General features: G+C 42.7%; 1 protein-coding gene across 3 annotated transcripts in view; it reads right to left on the bottom strand.

Annotated features, from left to right (window-relative positions):
* RPAP1 (RNA polymerase II associated protein 1) overlaps positions 1-11,976 on the bottom strand; it is a 41,484-nt gene extending 29,508 nt beyond the window's left edge. Inside the window, exons 1-7 of one of the 3 annotated variants that reach the window (XM_009569987.2) lie at positions 11,938-11,976; positions 7,698-7,922; positions 6,593-6,741; positions 5,947-6,039; positions 4,462-4,639; positions 3,917-4,093; positions 1,774-1,980 (exon numbers count right to left, since the gene is read on the bottom strand). In XM_009569987.2, coding sequence (XP_009568282.2) covers positions 1,774-1,980; positions 3,917-4,093; positions 4,462-4,639; positions 5,947-6,039; positions 6,593-6,741; positions 7,698-7,887 — 994 coding nt within the window. In that variant the 5' untranslated portion in view covers positions 7,888-7,922; positions 11,938-11,976. Of the gene's footprint in view, positions 1-1,773; positions 1,981-3,916; positions 4,094-4,461; positions 4,640-5,946; positions 6,040-6,592; positions 6,742-7,697; positions 7,923-11,828 lie in introns of all 3 variants that reach the window. The other 2 variants (XM_054068464.1, XM_054068463.1) reach the window with 2 other exon arrangements.
* Between the last annotated feature and the right edge of the window lie 9,625 nt (positions 11,977-21,601).

Here is a 21,601-nt window from a genome sequence, read left to right as displayed (position 1 = left end):
TTAGGAACAGCAGCCTTTTATCTCATTAGAAAGACAGATTTGACTTTTGAGCAGTCCCATGCCTTTCGTTCATCATCCTCTCACTAGGGAAATTCAGAATGACCATTTCTGCTGAGTTATTCATGATGAGTTTACTTCTGAGTACAAAGAGATGCAAAACTCCAACTCTAAGTGCTAATGGCAAATTAATACTTTACATCTCCTATTAGCCAAGATGGGCTGCAGGCATGAATTCAGATGCTGGGAAGGCTCCCCTTGGTTTTAGGAATGTGTTCCAGCTCATCATTTCTTTATTTCAAATATCCAGGGAAAACCTTTCTTCTCCTTTCCTGAGCAACCTTTCATGGTCCTGCGGCTGTCAGCACATGACACTCTGAACACTGAGCTGTTCTCAAGACCACTACTACAATCTTATTCGGCCTTTACAGACTGATCAACCCGCTTCTGTTGCTCGCAGGTGAGTAAAATAATGTCACCTAATCTGGTGCTACTTGTGTGCCATTGTGTTCTGGAACTAAAAAGAACTAAAAATAGTCCTTTTGATTAAGATGGATTTGTGGAAAAGTAAGACTTGGGGAGAAACAGCAAAAGGACTCCTCAGTGAAGTGTTTTCCTCAATAACAGGCTAAGCAGCTCTCCTCCTGCACACGTGCACACACACATGCACTCAGACTCTTCCCTCTCATCAAGAAAAAGGCAAATGATTGTTTTTTCTTGCAACACCAAGCTGAATCCCAGAAGTGATCCATACACCTCTTTATTCAGTCTGCGTGTTGCACGAGACACAAAGAATGCATCAGAAGAGAAGATCAAGAAATGGACAGAGCCAAAAATTGACATGAAATTGGGGAAGAAGCATGCTGAAGCAGGAGAGAAATATGCTATGAACAGAAGTATGAGGAAGATAAGAATGGGAGCGTAAAATCACAACAGAGAAAAAGAAATACCTGAAGACAAAGCTGCAGTGAGGAAAGCAACAATAAGAGCAGAAGCTGAAGAGGAAAACTCTTCTCTTCTTGGCTATAAGAATATCTGGGTTGCTCTAGCTGCTGGGGATAAAGCAGCTTTCTCCACATACAGGCACAAAAGCAGTGTTAAAGAATTCTGTTGTAAGAGCCAATAGCTCTGTATAATTCTTCCAAAGAAGCAGAACACTACTTTATACTTGAGTACTTTGCTCCATCCATAGCACAAAGAAAAGAACTATATCCGGTGGAAATCACCATGTGCACTCTGCGATACAAGCCACAGAGTGGGCCCATCAGGAGCAGTGTCATGACAAGACACGTGTTATATGAGCAATTTCCCTGAAGTGAGACTGACAAGTCACCTCTCAGCTCTCCTGTGAGCAACTCACTAACTCTTATGCATCCATTACCCTCTTGCCTGTTCCGGTTAAAAGAAATTATACAAACTGCAGCTGAATCTCACTACCACGTTCTTCTGTTTCCCTGTTCACACAACTGAACAGAAAAACAATGATGCCTATTGTTTTGAACGTATTTTACCTTCAGACCTTAGAATAGATTTCAAAAACAAAGCTAATAGCTCATCTCCATTATCAGTGTATCACCCTTCTGATCTATCCAGCCCAGCTAGAAATAACAGGAATGTTCTTTCCTGGACTCAAGATGTATTTTTTAAACATAGCGATAAAAATCTGAGATGTATAACTGAAAAAATGCCAAAGGAATCAAATCTGGATTGATGCAAACGTCATGCAAGTCTTACATTTACATTCAGAACACCAATGGTACATACTTTGTTTCTTACCTGTAATTTCTTCCTTCCTATTTTCTTCCTTCCTTATAGATTCTTCCAGACATAACTCCTGCATGGAAAGGGATGATCCTACACCACGCTGAGCCGCAGGCAGAGATTCCACAAACTCCTCTGTTCTGCTCTGTTCCATTTTTAGTTCCTTTTTCAGGCCTTCACTGCCATCACGTCGTGACTTTAAGAAAGCAACTAAACCAGAATCTGCAAGCATTGACAAAAGACAGCAAAGTGACAGAAAGTCTCAAAATACGTGATATGCCTATAGCTCCTGCTATTTCTGTTTTAGCTTTTTCATTCCTATTCCACATACCCTCTCCCTTCTATACCACCACTTCTTTTCAAACTGAGGCATTTAGCTGCTCTATCACCTCTTCAGCACCTAAACTGGGTACAACCGACTGGTGAGACAACACCAGAGGAAGACCTGATAAATGTCTTTCAAGGTAAAGGAATAACAAAAATTCTAGTTATTCTCCTAACTTACAAATAAATAATTGTTTCTCTCCCTCTCACTGCCAATGAAAAGGCACATCCAAACAAGACTATTAATTGTGGAGAGAATTCTGGTCTGTGATTTATGGGAGGAATGCAGGTCTGACAGTTGGCCTACTCTGCCAGCAGACCACTCAGCAACATCAGCCTGAATGCTAAGAGAATCCACCAAACAGACACCACAAAAAGAATTACCTGCTCTTTACTGAACTGGACTAGAGTTGCAGTGGGTGGTCTAGATATTATTTTGAGTGAAGGAGATATTTTTTGTTCTGAACTGACTCCCCATTTTGAGAGTCAATTACAGTCTGACAACATCCAGAAAACAGATGTGGCCATTCTCTTCATGCTTTGGAGGAAAAGAAGAACATTTGGGAGGCAGGGGTGTTTTGAAGAACAGATAATATTCCTATGGCCCTAAAATGAGAGATCAGCGTTTTACTTTCTGATAAAGTAAGAAAGCATACATTCTCTCTGAATATTCTCCATCTAGAAGACTGCACTGAGATGTGCATGCCAGAGGTGAACACTAACAGCCTGTGCACTGTGCCTCTAGAAGGTACAGAGATACTCCAATCAGCAGCATCAGAGATGTATAAAGTAACAGAATTTAACATCTACATTGGTTATTTATTCTTTGGAGAACAAAGAACAAGAAATTCAGAAATGCGCTGTACCCAAGAGAAGTAATCCGAAAAAGAAAACAACTCCCATGTCTCTGAAACAGTTGAAAAACATGCAGGGATCTATTCCATACTTGTGATTACTGCACACACTCTTCATGATGCAGTTTAAACTTTCCTTGGCAAGGGAAAGCATTCAGTCCAGTCTCATTAAAGCACCCATATTTTTTCCTGAATGCAAGCAGAGCTCTCACTTTTCCACATTTCACTGTACGCAGCAAGGAAAAGTCTGTATCCATTATTTCATCATTTTACTCAAACAATGACAAACAAGTCAGTGATTATGTCAATCTGTGCGCAGTATGTCAGAAAGTAAGCCTACTCCTGCCCAGAGTCTTCATGAGCAAAACCAGAACAGTACCAACAATAAGACCCGGAAGATGCTGCCCAACATGGAATTACCTACCCATTCTCATACTCCACGTCATGAAGTCTCATCTGCTTCATGACTAAGAGGTCAGTTCAGAGTCTGGGCACCATTAAATACCCACAAATTATTCACACCCCCGAAGATGGAGAAAAAGTTTCTTTCATTCACACCTCTGTACCTGTCTAGTTCCTAAGTTCACCTGTAAGCCAACAATTTGGTTTAGAAGTTGCTTCACTGTGCATAATTACCTTGTGATAGATATTTTGGGAATGCCAAATTTACTCCCAGTTTCTTTAAGGCCTCAAAGACTGAAAGATCTACAATTTTAACTGATAGGGTATATAAACAAATATATTGTTTCGGAAATAATAACCACAGCAAAGAGGAGACAAGGTAAAATCAAGCTAAGTCACTTCTCCATGAGCTTACTCATAAGCTACTGACAGACACAGAAGCCAGATTATTCACATAAGCAATGAGCAGGAAACCCAAGCTCCCATCTTTGTTCTGTGTATTTGGTAAAACTTCAGGACACCTACACATTCAGTAAACGTCTACACCTTTAGGAGAATTCACCCTTGGAAGCACATACCCAGCTGAGCCAGAAGCTTTTCCTGTTCCTGCAGGATCTCTTCCTCAGACATGGACCGCAGCTTCTCCAAGTTCTCTTTGTGAATAGCTTGAGCTTCCTGCTCACTGTTTTGGCTTCCAAGACCCTCTCCCGTTATGAGACAAGGCTGCTGAGAGGTCAAAAAGTCACCAGCTTTACCTACAAGATCCAGCAGAGAAAGGAAGTGATTTAAGTGTCTATAGCATTATGAATGCACCTCAATTTTGACATCATCAGACTTGCATAACTTTTTTTTTTTAACCTTGGTAACCAAGGTTTTTTTAACCTTGGCCCTGTGTGAAGACAAAAGGAAATGAGTGAGAAAGCTAACCCTGTTTTTAGAACATTAAATTGGTTTTCAGACAGTTTCAAATCCTTGTCGCGCCACAGACATTCCAAGTGACCTTAAGATTCCTAAACTGAGGACAACAGTGCCACCTGAATTTAAAAAAAAGGCGCATTGATGTTATGGTTAATAAGACTATCTAAATACGGTAGGCTGGATAAACAGAACCTTCTCCACTTACTATCCGTGATGCTGGGGACAGGCACCTGTCCTGTCAATTCCCCAGGATCCAAGGCATTTGGGGCAGTTGATCTTATTTGCATGCACTCAGTAGAGGGAGCTCGTGATGCCTTTTCAGCAGCTCTTCTAGCTGCCATCTTTTGTGCGAAGATGCTTTTTTTTCCAGATCCCATCTTCACCTGCAAACAGGGAAGCCATGTATCACTACCTTCTTCTCCAGGCTTCCCCGCATGCCCGCCACTAACAAATTTATAGACCTGATGCTAAAGATCCTCAGATCATACTTTGAGACACAACACAAAGTAGCTGCTGGAAGCTACCTGTACTTTTCTGTGCACATATTGTTTCTTTTCTAAACACAGTTTAGTGTTAGGACAGAGACAAAAACATGAATGTTTTTTCCACTTGGAGAAGGAAGATTAATTAGAAGTGAATTATAAGTGAATGTAGAAGTACATCTAAAATATCACTAGACACAACACTGCCAGCTTTCCTGTTGTTTGGAAACCCTGCACAGCTGAATACTTTGCATATCTGAGGATAAATGGGGCTGTACTGTGCTCACCACATCCTCGGAACAGGCTTCTTATAACACGATTAGATAGCAGCAGAGTGATGAGATTTACACAGTAAGAAGTAGGCAAGTGGTGCTAAAATAAACCTGACTAAATTACTGTGCTGCTTGCCTAAGTGATGGAAGAGTGGGGCTCTGAACAGCCTTGCACAGGGTGCACAAGAAATCCAAAGCAGACTAACGTCTTGCATGTCTTCAGTCCAGAGAAGAAGCATAAAAGGCAGCCTGAATATTTGGTAGCCGCTTTGTGCACCCCTGTGTCAAGTAAACAGAACTGTCAGTTTAAGAAGTATTACTCCTTCCTTTCAAAAAAGCTGTTCTTCAAAATAAGCTACCTCTTCAAAGCAATCACAGCTATCAATCACATACCAATTGCCAGCATCTGACTCCCACTCAGCTACCAGATCTTGCTACTACAGCAACAACTCATGACAGCAGCCATGGCTTCCAGTTTTACAGCCTCAGGAAAAAAACAATGTTTACGTCAAAATCCAAAAAGCTGTGGAAGATAATTTGTGCAACCGTACTCAAATATGCCTGGAGGAATCACGTGCAACTTCAGTAAGTACAGACTTAATCAAACCTTGTGGACTAATTAAGAGATTGTTCCTCTGAGAAAAACAAGCAGAACAAGATCAATTCTACTACAAGAGTGCAGATTTCAATTGCCTTTTTCCTAAACCAAAAGGATTACAATGTTATTTAACTGCAGGGTATGGACTGCCTACTTGATGGCAGCTTGGCAGGAGAACTCTCTCCTACACTAAGCTGGTAATGCCAGAGACCTGTTGAGCTGGCTTCTAACCTCCGGCATGCCAAGTTACTTATTTTGAACCCTACAGCCCACCAAGTATTAGGCTTTGTTGTGGGCAAGTTTTAACAGTTAAAGAAGGCAGCTGTTCCCAATCTTACCTCACTTTTTATCTCAGAGCGGTGAAATGTCCTCGGAAATGCATCTTCTGTGGTCACTGGCATGGTCACTGCTACTGCACTTGTGTCTCGTTCCTGCAGCAAAAAAAAATCAAACCCTGTAGGAACTCTTGCAACAGCCAGGCATGTTTATACCATTCAGGTAAGAGTGGATTCAGAATCTCTCAGCTCTGCAGCTCACAAGTGTTCTGCTACATCACTGTGACGCTCAGAGTACCTTGTGCTTATTTAGAGCAAAGCGACGCTGTTTTCCAAAAGGTCAGGCAACCAAACTCCATACTCCACTTAAAGAATCAGATAAAGGAAAACCCAGACCAATTCAGAGCAATGAGAAAAATCTTAATTTTGAAATCCAGAAACTCACCCAAATCCATACCAGAGCACAAGCCTGCATGCAAGCAGAGTGACCCATAGGACTGGAAAGCAGATTCAAACCCATATATAACTGTCAGTTAAACTATACCCAAAGAGGTGGTTTTGTTCTTTATAAGGTGCTCCAGGACACTGGTCTACAGTGCTACAACTGCTTCAATACACTGTAGAAATATAAAGCAGCAACTTCCCCATCCACTGCTTACTCCACAGCATTCAAAAAAACACTAGACTACCACAAAAATAGCAGACATACAATAATTTTGCTGAAGACTGCTGTAATGTGTTGATCATGACATTCCAGTCTTTCCTCTGGATCTTCATCCTCAAAGTGGACACAGGAACTTTTGTTCTTAGACTTCTTTGGAGGACCTGGGGTTAGAGCTGGGAGAACATCGGGAAAATCTGGGGAGGCATTGTAACAAAAAAAAGCAGTCAGGTTACTCAAATATAACTACAGTGCAGTAGGTACTAGACCAAAGGCTCCATAACAGCACCTATTTATAGACTTATTGAGCAAGCAAAAAGATGATGAAGCAATAAGACAATTAAGAGTCCTCTGTCGTGCTAGGTAGTGGAGAGAAACATTCTCAATAATTCTATTATTTATGTAACGGCACCAAGGTTTTGTCAAACTGCATAAACAGGAAAGGGTATTGACACTTGACTGCAAGAATTACGGAAAGAAGTAAGGATGTACAGAAACAAATAGTGCCCTTGCAGGTGTTCTGGCACAGAAAAGCACATTTTGACTGACAGCTCTAGCAATAGCAATTGTACAAATAAATTTGTACAATCAAGAGCAAGTCAAAGCCTCCTTTTCACTACCTATATACTGGTATGGTATTACCTTACCTGCAAGATTTAAATTGCTGCTTTCAATAAAAGCACTTTGCACTTCCAAGACTATCAAGCACCTGGTGGAAGTGTTAGTTACTACTCATGAACTAAAATAAAACCACAGGAAGGAGGCTTACTAAGCCTCCTTCTGGTCAAAAGCTGGAGCTGTTAGCAGAGCTAAATCTCAAATACACTAAGAACAGGGTCTGGATAGGTGACAAAAAAAGCAGAGTGTCCCATAGGCACAAATCACAGAAAACACCTCTTGATCTGGGGTTGGCAAGGTACCAGAGGCAGCTGATGAATGTAGACAAAGTGTTGGAAAGGCAGTTCTACTGGATGCTAGTAACATCGGACAAGTGCATTTTCCAACAATCATAAGAACAAACGATACTGCAAGAAGGACACATGCAGGGCAAAACCAGCACTGGGTTGAGAGGGAGGCAAAAGGGCAAGCACTGACGAACACTGAAAGGGGCAGAGAGACCTAGTAATTCAAAGAAACCCACAATGGAAATTACCATCCAACATGACTACATCCTTGCTGTCCTGTAGTGGAGGTCTCTCGGCTCCTGTACTCTCTTCTTTCCCCTTCCTCTTATCTGCTTTCTTCACAATCTTCACTGCAGGTGAAGCTCTGGCTGCCAGGAACTGGTTTTGAAAGTGCAGCAGGTCTGCCTCAGACTCCCCAGGCTTTGGTCTCAACAACATCCTGCCTTCTTGTTCTTGAGGCCTGGTCTTCTGTGCTGTCCACACAAGAAGACATGGAAAACTGGTTACAGAACTGAATTTCCTAGGGAGTGCACAAGGACAGCAAGGGAAAACTTATTAAATTTTTGTCCCACTCCACTATTCTTCTACACACTGCAGCCACTCTACTTCAAGATCACCACTAGACACAATTTGTTTTACCAGAGTCCCAGACAATCCAGAGTCCCTGTCAATCCATCTCTCACACACAGCAAGTGAGTGCAAATACATTTCACACTAATTGAATCACTAATCAGCACTAACACTACACATTTGACACTTGGTATGTCGGAATATATTGCAGATATTTGATCTCTTCCACTTTTAAAAGAACCTGAGGACTCAATTACAATTATTTATTGTGAAGTTGAAAAGGAAAGTGGATATGGATTTTTAAAACTACAACTATCTACCATATGGACAGGCCATATGCATGAGAAAATGCAAAGCTTAGAAGTGAATATCTGTCTTTCTCTCAGATTAAAACAAATCTCATTGTGCAGGTGTAGCCACTGCCCCAAAGTCAATGTTTTGTCTTTTGCTATGATCATACTTTATCGTAAAATACGTACACAGATACCTTGTGGGAAGGATGCTAACAGACACAAGAAGTACCTCATGCAGTATTTATAACCTACACTGGGAATATTTATACCATTTTCAGGGATGTCATTCTTGATCAAGTTTTGTTAGATGTGACACTGCTGATTCCAAGAACACAAAAAGATCCAGGGAGCTTTACATTTGGCTGGGTTTTTTTGTTTGGTTGGTTCTTTGTTTTTTAAATCAGGGCCTTAGTGTAAAACAGCTAACCATGTAAGACCCATGACAATTCTTTTTCCTACCCCTTATCTTGTGCAAAAGCCAGACTAAAACCATTCAGGCTTAAGAATTTTGTGTACCAAAACAAAGCGGATTTTCAGAGGTTTTGAGGTCTCCAGGGATTCAATTCACTTCTGCACTTCATGACTGAGGTACCAGACCCTCTTCATTCAATGCCAGCATCATGAGTTAGGTGTTCAATTTCAGACATCTCAAAACACTGACCTTAATGAAAGCTGTCAGATCAAGAGTCCTAGAACAACTCCCATCTACACCAAGCCTGCATATGGCACAAGCAGCAGCAAGGGGAACTTATGTGTACCCTCTGAACAATAACCTCTTTACCCAGTAGACAGGGAAAATGCCCAAATTCTTTGCTGATGCTGCCAGGAACATATGTGGAACACAGCCACTGGCAAAGGCTATTTCAGGGCAGAAAGGGAAGGGAGTACCCTGCTACGGTGCCTTGCTACTGTTAGAGAAGGACTTAACACAACGACACCTGGAATGCCATTGCAGTTCTGACTGATGCCCAGAGTGCAGAAACATTCAATTTCAGCCGAGTTTCCTTGCAACTGCACAGCAAAAATCACAACACTTGCAGACAGTTCCTTTTTTGTACACCCGTAGCATAAATAAAACAGCAAGTAAGTGTGTGCTTATGGCGCCTTCTACCACAAGAGGGGCTCCAATAGTCATACTTTGGTTGATAGGTCCCTCTTTAATATGCATAAATAGCACCACATGCATCAGAAGCCAAGTGTTTCGTGTCCTATCATTACAGGCTTCAAAGCCCCAATGAGGGCGATGCTAGGATTTATAGACACAAAACACCTAGTTATAAGCAAAGTGTGCTGCTAATCTTCCTGCAATAAGCCTCTTCCATACAGGGATGTAAATACACCTGTCTGAGTCTCTGCCTGTAAAAAACGTTATCAAAAATACAGCAGGCCTTGGAAATGCCTTAATTTGTCTGAGGAATTGTTGGACACAAGAAAGCCAACTATGAAGTCATTGTCTAAAGGGGTTAGACACTGTTCCATAAACTATTTCCTCAAAGTCACTGCTTCCTTCATATGCATATATAGAGGCCACCCAAACGTAAAGAGCTACAAGACAGTAATACAAAGCAGTGGTCACTGATTTGGTGCAAAAATATATAAAAGCATTAAAGATGTTCTTTCCATGTTCTAACTTGGTCTAGAAATTGAATACAACCATGGCTTTTGACTTAGTTCTTCTGCACAGTAAGCTAGAAATCGTCTATATTCACGTACATGTGGCACTTGCAAAGAGACAGAATGTAGTGAAAATAGTTTGCTTTCTGATGGTACCTTTTTTCATGCCCCCTAGAAGCCACCTAAGCACAACAGCAACACTCACTTAACCATCACAATTAGTAATTCCTATGCACCAGTGATGAGAGAAAACACGCAAGAAAAATAACACACTAGTCACAATCGACACTAACACCAGCACCGTATGGTCTGTTTATCTCCAATCTTTCAACTGGCTACTTAACAGCTAATGCCAAACAAGCTATTTGCCTAGAAGGACCACCGTTTAGCAGACATATGCAACCTGACGAAGACATAGTCCCCTGCTGAGGATATTGTCCTAAGAATGCATGCAAGGGATCAGACACGCCACGAGCATCTATGCACACCAGAACATAATGTGATTATTATGTGAATACACTATCATCTGCTGTTTCATCCCGTCTGCACTAAAGAGTCTTGATAAACAGCTCTGTCATGCTTTGGACTTTCCACAGATACTGTTTGAAAAGCCCATCAATGCTGTGGAAAGTCCCAAAGCTGGGACTCATGGTCTAAGTCAGACTAAAAGAAGATGCAAAAGCAGAAAAGGTGATAAAGGCACAGACTGCTTCAAGTGCCAAGATTAACCAACTTCAGCTCAATTGCAAGCCTAAGAAGGAAGGTCAGTTAGGACAGTAAAGAACCTTAATCAGCAATTACTGCAGCACCAAAGTTTCACAGAAGATGGCATTTACTTTACAGGAAAACTAAGATTTAGAATACTCTTCCAATGCTTTCCAGAAGCAGCATTTAAGCTTCTGAGGCACGTTACTGACCTCTGGCACTATTCTCAGCATACATAAAACAATGTAAAAATCAGGCACAGAGTCTGTTGGAGTGAAGTACCACTCCACTCCTGTCCAAGGTTCTTACAGGTCCCACCAGTCTACCAAAAACCCCATACTTACTTGATACAATCCAATACCATTATGATTTTTATTTTAGCCTAAGCTCATCTACATTTACAATACATTTTTCTTCTGCAGTAGCAGAGACCTAAAGTCCAAGGGAAACACTTTCATCACAACAGCTATGAGCTAGACATGGTAAAAGATAAAAGGTAGCATGTGTATGTAAAAGCAAAGAACCATTTCAGACTCCTACTGATTTATGAACTGATTTTTTCCCCCATCCTCAAGTCTACAGTTTTGCATTCTTTTCTGAAGTTATCAGGTTTTGGTCAATAAGGCCCTGCTGTCACAATCAGTACCTCAAATTAATGTACTTCTTCATACTTTGTGGTTAAGTTAAGGAATTAAAAGACAAACAGGATCACATCTCAGCCTTTCCAAGGCAACTCAGCAGTCAATGGAAAGGTACAATTTTTCCACTCTAGATTAGCAGTCAACAACAGCCTCACTCAGGATTCCTGTCTACTTTGCAAAACAGTAAAACGGTGATGTGCATGCTCTGTTCTGTCACAAAAATGTTTTCTGCACAATACTGTAATGAAGTGACACTCTAAAAAATCTAGACAAGACAAGCATCAACTTTTATCTGCTACAAAGAAGGCAGATAGCTGTGAAGACCCTCCTCCCAGAAAGAAAAATCTCGTGAAAAGCAAGAATATCTCCTCACATCCATCAATTAAGATTCTGTGACTGTTTCTTTGCCTGTCAGTCATATAACCCGTGCACGCGTACAGCCCCTTGCCCCCAGGAACGCTGCTGTCCCAGCTTGCCTGAGAAGTCTGTGCCACCTGCATGGCACAAAATAAAAGCAACAAGCCGCTATTAAACTGAAGAGCTGATGAGTTCTTACGCTCCCACCGCGTCCACAGCCCTCAGGAGTTTTCCCTATACAAGTGTGAATCGAAGCCCGGCCGAGCGCCCCTCAGCCCCAGGACAGCAAAGTTTCCTTCACAGCTCACCCCACACCGCCCACCGCCACCACTTCCGCTTTGCCCCGCGGCAGCTACTTCCGCCCGGCCTGACGTCACTTCCGTCCGCGGCCGGGGTCCTGTGTCTGCCGCGTCGCGCGCCGCGCGCCTGAGTCCTGGGGCTGGAGTTGCGCTGACGCTGAACGGAGTGCCCGGACTCCCTGGTGCTTTTGTGGGATAGAAACATCGGGCACCCGCACCCCAGAACTGCGCTCGTGTCAGTGCTCGTCTTCGTTTGCATTGGCGGGTGGTGATGTGCCTGAGACTCGATGTGTCAGGGCAGCAGCTGCATAAAGTATATAAATTTATCTTGGGCTGCGTCAAAAGAAGCGTGGCCAGCTAGGGCGAGGGAGGGAATTCAGCCCCTCTGTTCCTTTCTTGTCAGATCTCATCTGGAGTGTTGTGTCCAGTTCTGGAATCCTGAACATAAGAAGGATGTGGAGCTGTTGGAATCGGTCCAGAGGAGGGCTACAAAGATGATCAGAGGGCTGGAGCACCTCCCGTATGAGGACAGGCTGAGAGAGTTGCGCTTCTTCAGCCTGGAGAGGAGGGGGCTCAGAGGAGACCTTATAGCGACCTTCCAGTACCTGAAGGGGCTACAGTAAGGCTGGGGAGGGACTGTTTACAAAGGCTTGTAGTGATAGGACTAGGGGCAATGGGTATAAACTGGAGAGGGGGAGATTTAGACTAGACATAAGGAAGAATGCCTTTACAATGAGCGTGGTGAGGCACTGGCACAGGTTGCCCAGAGAGGCTGTGGCTGCCCCATCCCTGGAGGTGTTCAAGGCCAGGTTGAATGGGGCCTTGGGCAGCCTGATCTAGTGGGAGGTGTCTCTGCCCATGACAGGGGGGGGTTGGAACTAGATGGTCTTTCAAGCCCCTTCCAACCCAAACTATTCTATGATTCTATAAACATGGTTGTAATTTGTTATTCATGCCTGAATGTTCATTTATTATAAATGCCAAACTTCATTAAGCTACTGGAAAGCTGTCATAAGTTGCAGAATCATTGATTTTAATATGGGTTGTTAGTTTTGGTGCTTGGGCACCTTTTGGCCTTTTTACCTGGGAGTTGAATTATGCGAGTGTGAGAACAGGTACAGGTTCTTATCTGGGTGTTAGATAAGGGTTCTTGTGGGATACGGCAAAATAGTTACAAACACACACACAAGCTACTATAGCAGACAATTTATTAGTAGAAAATTAGTTAAAAATGAATGATTTACTTAGGAACAGCAAGACAGTTCAGTAATCATAACCGTGAGGGATAATATCGAAGCAACCTTCGTGTCCCTTTGTTGTAGGATGGTTAGGCACAAAGCTTAGCAGGTGTCCCTGCAAAAACAACATAGGTTGTGGTTTGTTGCCACACTTTGCCACAAGTTTCATGGTTATTTATAGAGGTTGCATCTTGTCATGTAGGTACCAGTATGAGCCAGGAGGTGGGTTCACTGCTCATTATTGCTCATGAGCAAATCCCAATTGTTGTTACTTCATCTTCCTTTGTCTTCTTTACTTGTCCTTTGGCCACCTTTGGCTGTCTTCCCTTTGCTGAAGGTCACTTGCAACTGCAAGTTTCATAACTTGGATGAGAAACACAGCTGAGCAACCACTTCTTACAGTTCCTCATTGTTCTCAACACAGTCTTTCTCTTGTGATATATCAGTTGCTGGTCAGGCGTTTGCTTAAACTTGCAACAATTCACTGCTTTCTCAGGTGCTTGCTTAAACTTACAACAATACAATACAGCACTTTACATCTACAGATCAAGTAATTTTACACCTCTGATACACTGGGCTTGGACTGGACCAGGTAGGTGCAGTGTTTGGGAAGGATCTGCCACAAGTGCCCCAACGCTGTAAGAAATAAAGCACTTCAGAGTCTACTGGATCTCACTGTGGTTTTTATCCCTGCAGAAAGTTGTGATATGCAGCAAAATTACAGCCAGAAACAAGTTTTATCCGTTATGAGCATTGAAAGCACTTGATTTTATTTAAGTGAAGATAAACCTTCATCTTGTCAACCAACAGTCAGTCATAACTAGTGTCAGGGAACCAGGGCTGTGATGAACTCCCACAAAATGGAAATTCTCAGTGAAAATGACATGCAGAAAACATCTCCCTCAGAGGTACCTTCTCACGAGCAACCGTGTTCCTGAGATGGTGAAGTTGACAGCTGCACTATTTTAATTGTGCACTTCTTGAAGTAGGAACCACCAAAATTTCTTGAAGATGCCTCATTACAGCAACTGACCACTGATTCTAACTTTAGGAGCTGACATTTTTCTACCACCTGGTTCTGGCACAGGTGTTTAAGCAGTTAGTAGTATTACATCTGATGCTTATAGGTGCCTGTAGCAGCATGAATAAATAGAGCTGTTCTTAATCGCATTTGGAGATTCTTGGAAGGGAGCCTCCATAGTGTTTGGAGTGCTGCTCTGATGCTGCCCTGCCAGACTGCAGCTCATCAGCTGGTGAAGCTCTACTTTGCACTCTCTGAAGGGACTGGAATAAAATTAAAGTCAAGCCTAGTTCAGGCATAGCACTTACTGCTGAGAAATGTGATATCCAATTATGCGTTTCACTGAAATCAACTGTTACCCTACCACTGCCATCAGCCACTTAATTTTGTCATTCCGAGTTTCTGCTGGTCTGGGATGCAAAAAACACTTCAAAATAATTGCTTATGTTTCTTCCAGTTAAACCTTGAGAGCAGCAGTTTCTACTGCTTTCTCTGCAGAACCACTTGACATTGCTGCTAACTCTGGGAATCCGTTGGTCTGCTCCAAATTCTATTGAAATACATGTATTATGCCTGTGCATGAGGCAAAAGGTGCAACTAGGATTTTAGTTTCTCACACTATTGAAACTGGACAAGAGAGCAACACTGGTTTAACAAAAGGGTATGGCAGAGGCAATAATGTGGGTAGAAGCCCTCTCACACTCCGAGGCTTTATTGGTGCAGGACTTAGGAATGATCTTCCATGGATCCTGATGAAGACATTTGGATTCTCTTACCTTGACAATAAGGCATGGAGGCCTTGGCAGTGGTTGTGTTAGAATGTGTTTGGATTAAGTGTTGAGACTGTTTAGACTGCCTGACAACCTCTTACAAAGTTGAGTTGTCCTGACTCCAGGGACTTTAACAACTAAAGTATAGTTGTAAGGTCACTATCACCTTGCTAATGTTGTTAGTATGGAAATTATGTAAATTAATGACTATTCATCCAGTAAAAAAGGATACCCTAGAGGTGTTACAGGATGTTTGACCCCATGTGCCTTTAACTGAATCAATTCAGTAGACTAGATGTACCGAGTCCTGAAGGAGCCTGTTTGAGTTATGGTTCTTTAGGGTGGTCCACCCATCATCTTTTCCTCCTAAACCAGAAGAGGTGCCTTTGACATAGCCAAAAGGCTAGCTGAATATTGCCTTGCCTGAGTAGTCCTTTGAATCTAGTAATAAAAAAAGTTTAATATTAACATTTGCTTTCTGCTGAAGTAAGCCTATGCCTTTTTGTGATATTTCTCATTTGAACAGCATTGAACTTTGCAAAACTAACATGTTATTTGAGTTCTATCTAATCTGAAACTAACCCAAGGGTCAACCAGGCAGAACTCGTCAATACCCACAGATGGTAATCCTGTCTTGAGAGCAGGGTGCCATTCAAACCTAGAGTACCTGGTTCAGCTGAGAGGTACAAAATATAAAAAACAGGCAAGAAACATCTTTTGAAAATCAAGAACTAAGCGTATTGAAAATGTTTCCCCGCCTCTAATTAGACATTGCAGTTTCAAATTGCAGCACATGATGCCTTGTGGCAATGTTTTATATGGTGTCTGCCTGAGACAATTTAAAATCTGAATTAAGAGGGATATTGCGTCCAGTTACAGAAGGCCTCCTGCCTAGCCTGGCATTTATCTAACGGTGCAGCGCAAAGAAGTTCTCATGAGAACATCAGTTTTTCTGGACAGTAGAAATGAGGCAGAGAGTTGGCTTCTTTAGGAAGAGCTCAATGTCCCCAGGCAGGTAACATTTCTGTGGACAGGTGTCTGAGCACCTTTCCAACTGGGATCATACAGAACTAGCACCAGAACTAGAAGAGCACTGAAATGAACTGCCTAAAAGGGGAGAGAGGAATTCTCATTTGCCACTAGAGAAATTTTATATCCAGAGGTACTATTTTTGTTCAGAAATTAATTACACTATGTGAATCTAAAAATCTATTTGTAGAAGCTTGCCAATTCAAGACAAAGTCTCCCTACAATGTCAGGTAAAGGCAAGAACTCCAATGATGCAACAAACCACAGACTTCTCATTTCCTCCCAACCTCCGTACCTCTTGTAATCCTCCCCAAGGAAATTAGACACCCTTTCTGATATAAATTCTAGTGTGCAAGGAGGAGTTACTAATAAGACATTTTTAAATGGGAAGAGAACTTTGAATGCCATGTTCCACTAAACCATAAGGCAAATATTGTAGGCAGTAAAATCAAGAACAATTCTATGAAAACTGACAGTGTTCATGGTAACTATTACTTTGTGGTTACGGTGTTGAATGACAGCTGAATTCACAACAGCTCTAATCCAGTCAATCACGAAAACACTGAAAATTACATAAAGCAAGGCTTTTAGTCAGCAGGAGAAACCTGTGTGTGAATCTTCCTAACTACCTCTTTAAGTTGTTGGGCAACAGCAGGTTCTACCCACCATTTCAGTAGGAACTGCACTGTCTATATTTGCCTCTGACACCTTTCTAGTCATGGTTTTAGTTGCCAAAAGTTTAAATTGCTGAAAGGAAGACAGGTATGTTAAACCCTCACCGTAGTAATGCTACTGTTTTCTGCTTATATGGATATTGGCTCCTTACAGCTGGCCACTCTGAAGTCCGGTATTACACATCATATTTCTAATCCTATGAACTTACACCCTCGTTTCTTCAAGGCATGACAGTTTGGGAAATGCTTTCAGTCTGGAAAATAGTCTAAGGCAAAAAACCAAGGGGAATCTATCTGCAAACTCCCTCGCTCTCATCTACTCTTGATTAGTATTTAGAGATGACTTTGCCTTATACTTTAAATAGTGCATAGAAACTACAAGGGTTCCAGTCCAACACTACAGCTTTTGGAGATGTGCCTTCCTGTGTTATGATGGCAATGGAAATTCGTCAGGACTAGTTGCTTTGATCTTGCTATTTGGAGGCGAACATTAATGGCACTATGCTAGTGCAAAAGCAAAAGCCATGCACACAAACAAAATAAAACAAGCAATTAATTCACTACATCCCATTGTCAGGCAGGTGTTCAGCCATCTCCAGGAAAGCAGGGCTCCATCACGTGTAACAGTTACTTAGGAAGACAGCTGCTACCTCTCTGATAGTACCCGCTTCCTGCTTCTTACCCCAGCTTGTCTTACCCCAGCCTGTGTTGCTGAGCATAATGCCATATGGTATGGAATACCCCTTTGGTCATCTGGAGTCAGCTGTCCCGGCTCCAAACAACTCCTTGTGCACCCCCAGCCTACTCGCTAGCAGAGCAGTGTGATAGGCAGAAAAGGCCTTGATGCTGTGTGAGTGCTGCTCAGCAGGAACAAAAGCATCCCTATGTTATCAACACTGTTTCCAGCACAGAGCCAAAGCACAGCCTCACACGAGCTACCACAGAGAAAACTATCTCTGTCCCAGCCAGAACCAGCACAGAGTGATGGTACTCTTACCTGACCATTATCAAGATGGGATTGATACTCACTTGAGGTGAACAATTCAGTTACTGATGTTTTGCCAATCATTTCAGCTTTCCCATCAAGAAGTCAAACACCAATGGGAGAAAGCCACCCAGGTGGAGTCATGTTCACCAGACAGCCAACAGACAGCACACCTTGCTGCTACTGAAACCGGGGAACACAGGCTGAGGTCTACAGCCAGACAGGTGAATGCCACCCCAACCTGTCCTGAACACTGCCTTTGGCATCGCACAGAGAAATAACTGATTGGGCTCCATTGCCTCTGCCTTGGTAACTATTCCACATCTTACATCCTCGGATGAACTCTTCTGTCCCAAGCCTGCTGTTCCTTTGGTCACTGGAGATAGCAGGATGTACGCAAGCTCCCAGGGCAGTCATGCTGGAGTGGCCTCATTCTGTGCTAGGACTGTTCCCTGCACTCAGACAAAGCAAACACATCAAAGAGCAGGGTCATCACCTGGATGTACTGGCAGGAGAAGAGTGGGACTGAGGTGAAACAGCTCCCAAAAGACCTTTCTTTCCTGCAGGGAAGCAGAGGAGCCCTACGGATACCTCCACCTTATGTTTTACTCCACACCTGCAGCCCAAGCCTGGCACACGGATGCCCTGTCCCCATGGGCTGGATACCACTCTGGGGGTGATTGTGCCTCTGGTGGCTGCCCAGGCTCTCTGCTTTGGTGTGCAGGGAACCTCGGCAGGGCTGACCCACTGGAGGGCCCATGCCCACCACAGCTGCCCTGTCCCTGCCTTCCTCAGCTGGGAATGGAAAGACAATGCTGCAGGAGGCTGATGGGGCAAGAGAAGGATGGGGAGAGATCCCTCACCCATTGCCGTCTTGGGCAAACCAGACTGCACATGGTGAAATCTATTTATTACCAATGAATAAATCAGAGTAGGCTGATTGGAAATAAAAGCTCACTCTCAAAACGCCTTCACTCCAGCCCACTCTGCTTTCTGGGTAAAGGTCATGAGCACTTGCATGCTTGGAATCATGATTTTTCATGGCCTTGATGTGAAAAACACTCAAAGAACAAGGTTTGTCTTTGTGGATTCAAAGATTTGCTCCTACAGCAAGAACTTGGGTATGATTTAAGCCCCTCCAGTTAGGTTTGTTCCATTTTAGGTTCAAGAAACACCAGAACACAAGGCTCTTTGACCTGGTCCAATTTTCTGCACTTTACTCTGAAGCTGTGGAGATAGCGGAAGATGTTCAAGCTAGACCGCTCACAGGCTGTCATCTTGCTGAATGCCTGCATCTGGAGGATTGTTTGGAAGTCTCCAAGGGTAACATTCTGTATTAGCTAACAACCACCACTGTTAAGTCAGCAAGCCTGCAGAAGGGTCCCCCCCTCCCCCCCCCCCCCCCCCCTTCGTTCATGGTTATTTCGCTGTTATTTGGGGTTTTCTTTCAAACAAGGGTGCGGAGCTAATGTTCTCAAGGTCCAATTTTTGAAAAAAGTTACTGCTTTCAACAGAAGGTTAGGATTTACCTGAATGTTGCAAGTTTCAATGTTTTCCTGTGTGTTCTGCCAGTATTAAGAGAGTGGCGGAGAAGCACAAGAGGTGAAAATGGCTGCAGCTGCGGGGTTCCCATTTTCCTTCCCCCTACACAAAGGTAAATGCTGTAGGTTTTTTAGAGTGGTTTGTACCCTTGACTTTCTTAATTTATAGATGTTCAAAGGGAGGGTTGTTATGTAATGTTAGGAGTTGGTCTGTTACCCCATCTGGGTCACGGCAGCATCTGTAGAACAAATAACTGATTCTCAGAAGTGATGAGAAGAGCTAAGGATCATCTAAACTATGGACAATTTATCCTGTGAACTGGGCTCAAATACTCAAGGAACACATAAGTTACAAATGGCGCATAAAGATCACTCATCACTTTCTTTGAATCAACATGATATTGTTTCTGAATGGAGAGTGTTTACAATTTTTGCTTATAGCAACTACCATTATAGTTCTGTCAAATCAGTTATTTAAATCAAAGTCCTTCAAAATGAGTTGGCCCTTCAGAGATTTTCATCCACCTGATGAAAATCCAGAGGTGAGCATAGGGCTCTTGGTTGTTGCACCCATGCCAGCACTGGGGACATAGCCGTTAATGCCTGGGAGGTGGGCTTTTGTTCCAGACCCCAGCCTGTCTCCACAGATAGCGCCATTGCAGGGAATGCAGCGCAAAAGTGGCATGGTTTAGAGATGCTGCTCCCAGATGTATCTATGAATCTCTGGAACTGTGTGAAACTTGCCTTCAAATGGTCAAGTATTTTCAAGTGTGACTTTGTTTTCCTTTAAACCATTACATAGAAGCTCATTAAGAAATAACCAGTTATTTGGCATTTACGGCTCTCAGCTGGGCTGTAATGCATGGCCAGGATGGAAACCTGAATTTCTTTCTTCAGGGTAATGGTCATGAGCACTTGCATGCTTGGAATGATGATTTTATCATGGCCTTGAGGATTATGCCTCAGGTATCCCTTCTACCGCAGATTTCATTTGAAACTGAGCTGATTATCTCAATGTGCAGGAAAGGAATCCAAGCTACATGTCCAGCAAGTGACCAATAGTTTTTTGTCTTCTCAGCATCTCATGAGCAGTCTGCTGTACAGCAAGTCGACTGCTTTACTCCTGTTCTTGTCTAGAAGCAGTTTTCCATCACAAGTCCAGTAACCTAACTCAAGATAACTTCCGAATTATCTGGAGCTTCAGATAACTTTGAAGATAACTTTCAGTGTTCTAAAATATCAGAATGTGGTCTCACAAAATCATAGTCACATGTTCACAGCAGTATACAGTGTCCTAATATATGTAGTCTATATTTACAGTAGTTGAAAACTGTTTTCTCCTGCAGAAAAGCACAGCAACACCTCCTGTTTCTGGGAAACTCAGCCCTTGGTCTGTCTGAGAATCCATTGTGCCTTGCTATGATCTGCTATCCCAGCAATCTGAAGGCAAAGAAAGGGATTGTACTGGCATTTGAATAGGGTTGCCATATGATTTTTTTTAGCTGTCACATCACAAATCTTCCTAACTTGCAGTGGCATGAAAGATGAATTAACAAATGGTAATATAAGTTGCTGAGATCCAAGGAGTAAAAATGCTGCTTTACTTGGGCATTTGCTAGCTTAAATCTGTCTTGTAGTGAGAATGGTTAGTAGGCAGGTACTCACTGAAGGGAAATGAAAAGCAGTGCGCCTGTTAGGGGAGGAGGTTGATGGGGCCCCTAGGAGCAATATCTGTTGATAGAGCACAATGTGTTTTATGGATGAGACCGCCCACCTTGTAGGGAGAACACCAGATGACAGTGCTGGGTGTGCAAGTGAATTTCCAGATCTTTACTTTGAGTAAATTTGCTCAGTCTTGAACACTGGATGCAGGCTACATCCTGAAGTACAGGAATAGTGTGAATGGCAGCACAATTATTTATGGGTAAAGAACTGCTATAAGTTTTTTTCCTCAGTTCTTTTTAAGAGTAGCTATTGTCTACCAGGAGTCCTGGTAGCTGGAACCTGGAAGAGGGTAAGAGTCCATGGCAGGGGACTAAGATAGATGTGAGAAATCGGGTGAATGAAGGAGTGAGAGCAAGCCAGTATGACTTGTCCCAGACACAGGAACAAGTGGACTAGAAGTGTAAATTATCTTCATGAACTTTGTATTCTTACTCAAAATCTAGGTTTTGTACTTGGTAAAGAGTCGTGACTCAGTTAATTTTGATAGAAAAAAATTGTCTACAAGCTAAAAATTTAGCACTGCTAAATTCTTCCCAATTGATGCCATGGGCATTGAGACAGGCCTGCCAATTATTCAGCATTTTAAAAAATGTTTTCGCAGAAGGAGTCCTAAACTCATTTACTTACTTCAGCCCAGGTATTACCGATCACACCTTTCCCTCTGTTGTAACTGTCTATCTGTTTTTTCCT

This window comes from Cuculus canorus, chromosome 5, assembly GCF_017976375.1.
Source record: "Cuculus canorus isolate bCucCan1 chromosome 5, bCucCan1.pri, whole genome shotgun sequence".
Lineage (NCBI taxonomy): Eukaryota > Metazoa > Chordata > Aves > Cuculiformes > Cuculidae > Cuculus > Cuculus canorus.
The sequence above is the reverse complement of the archived record's forward strand: the minus strand, read 5'-3'. Positions and strand labels throughout refer to the sequence as shown.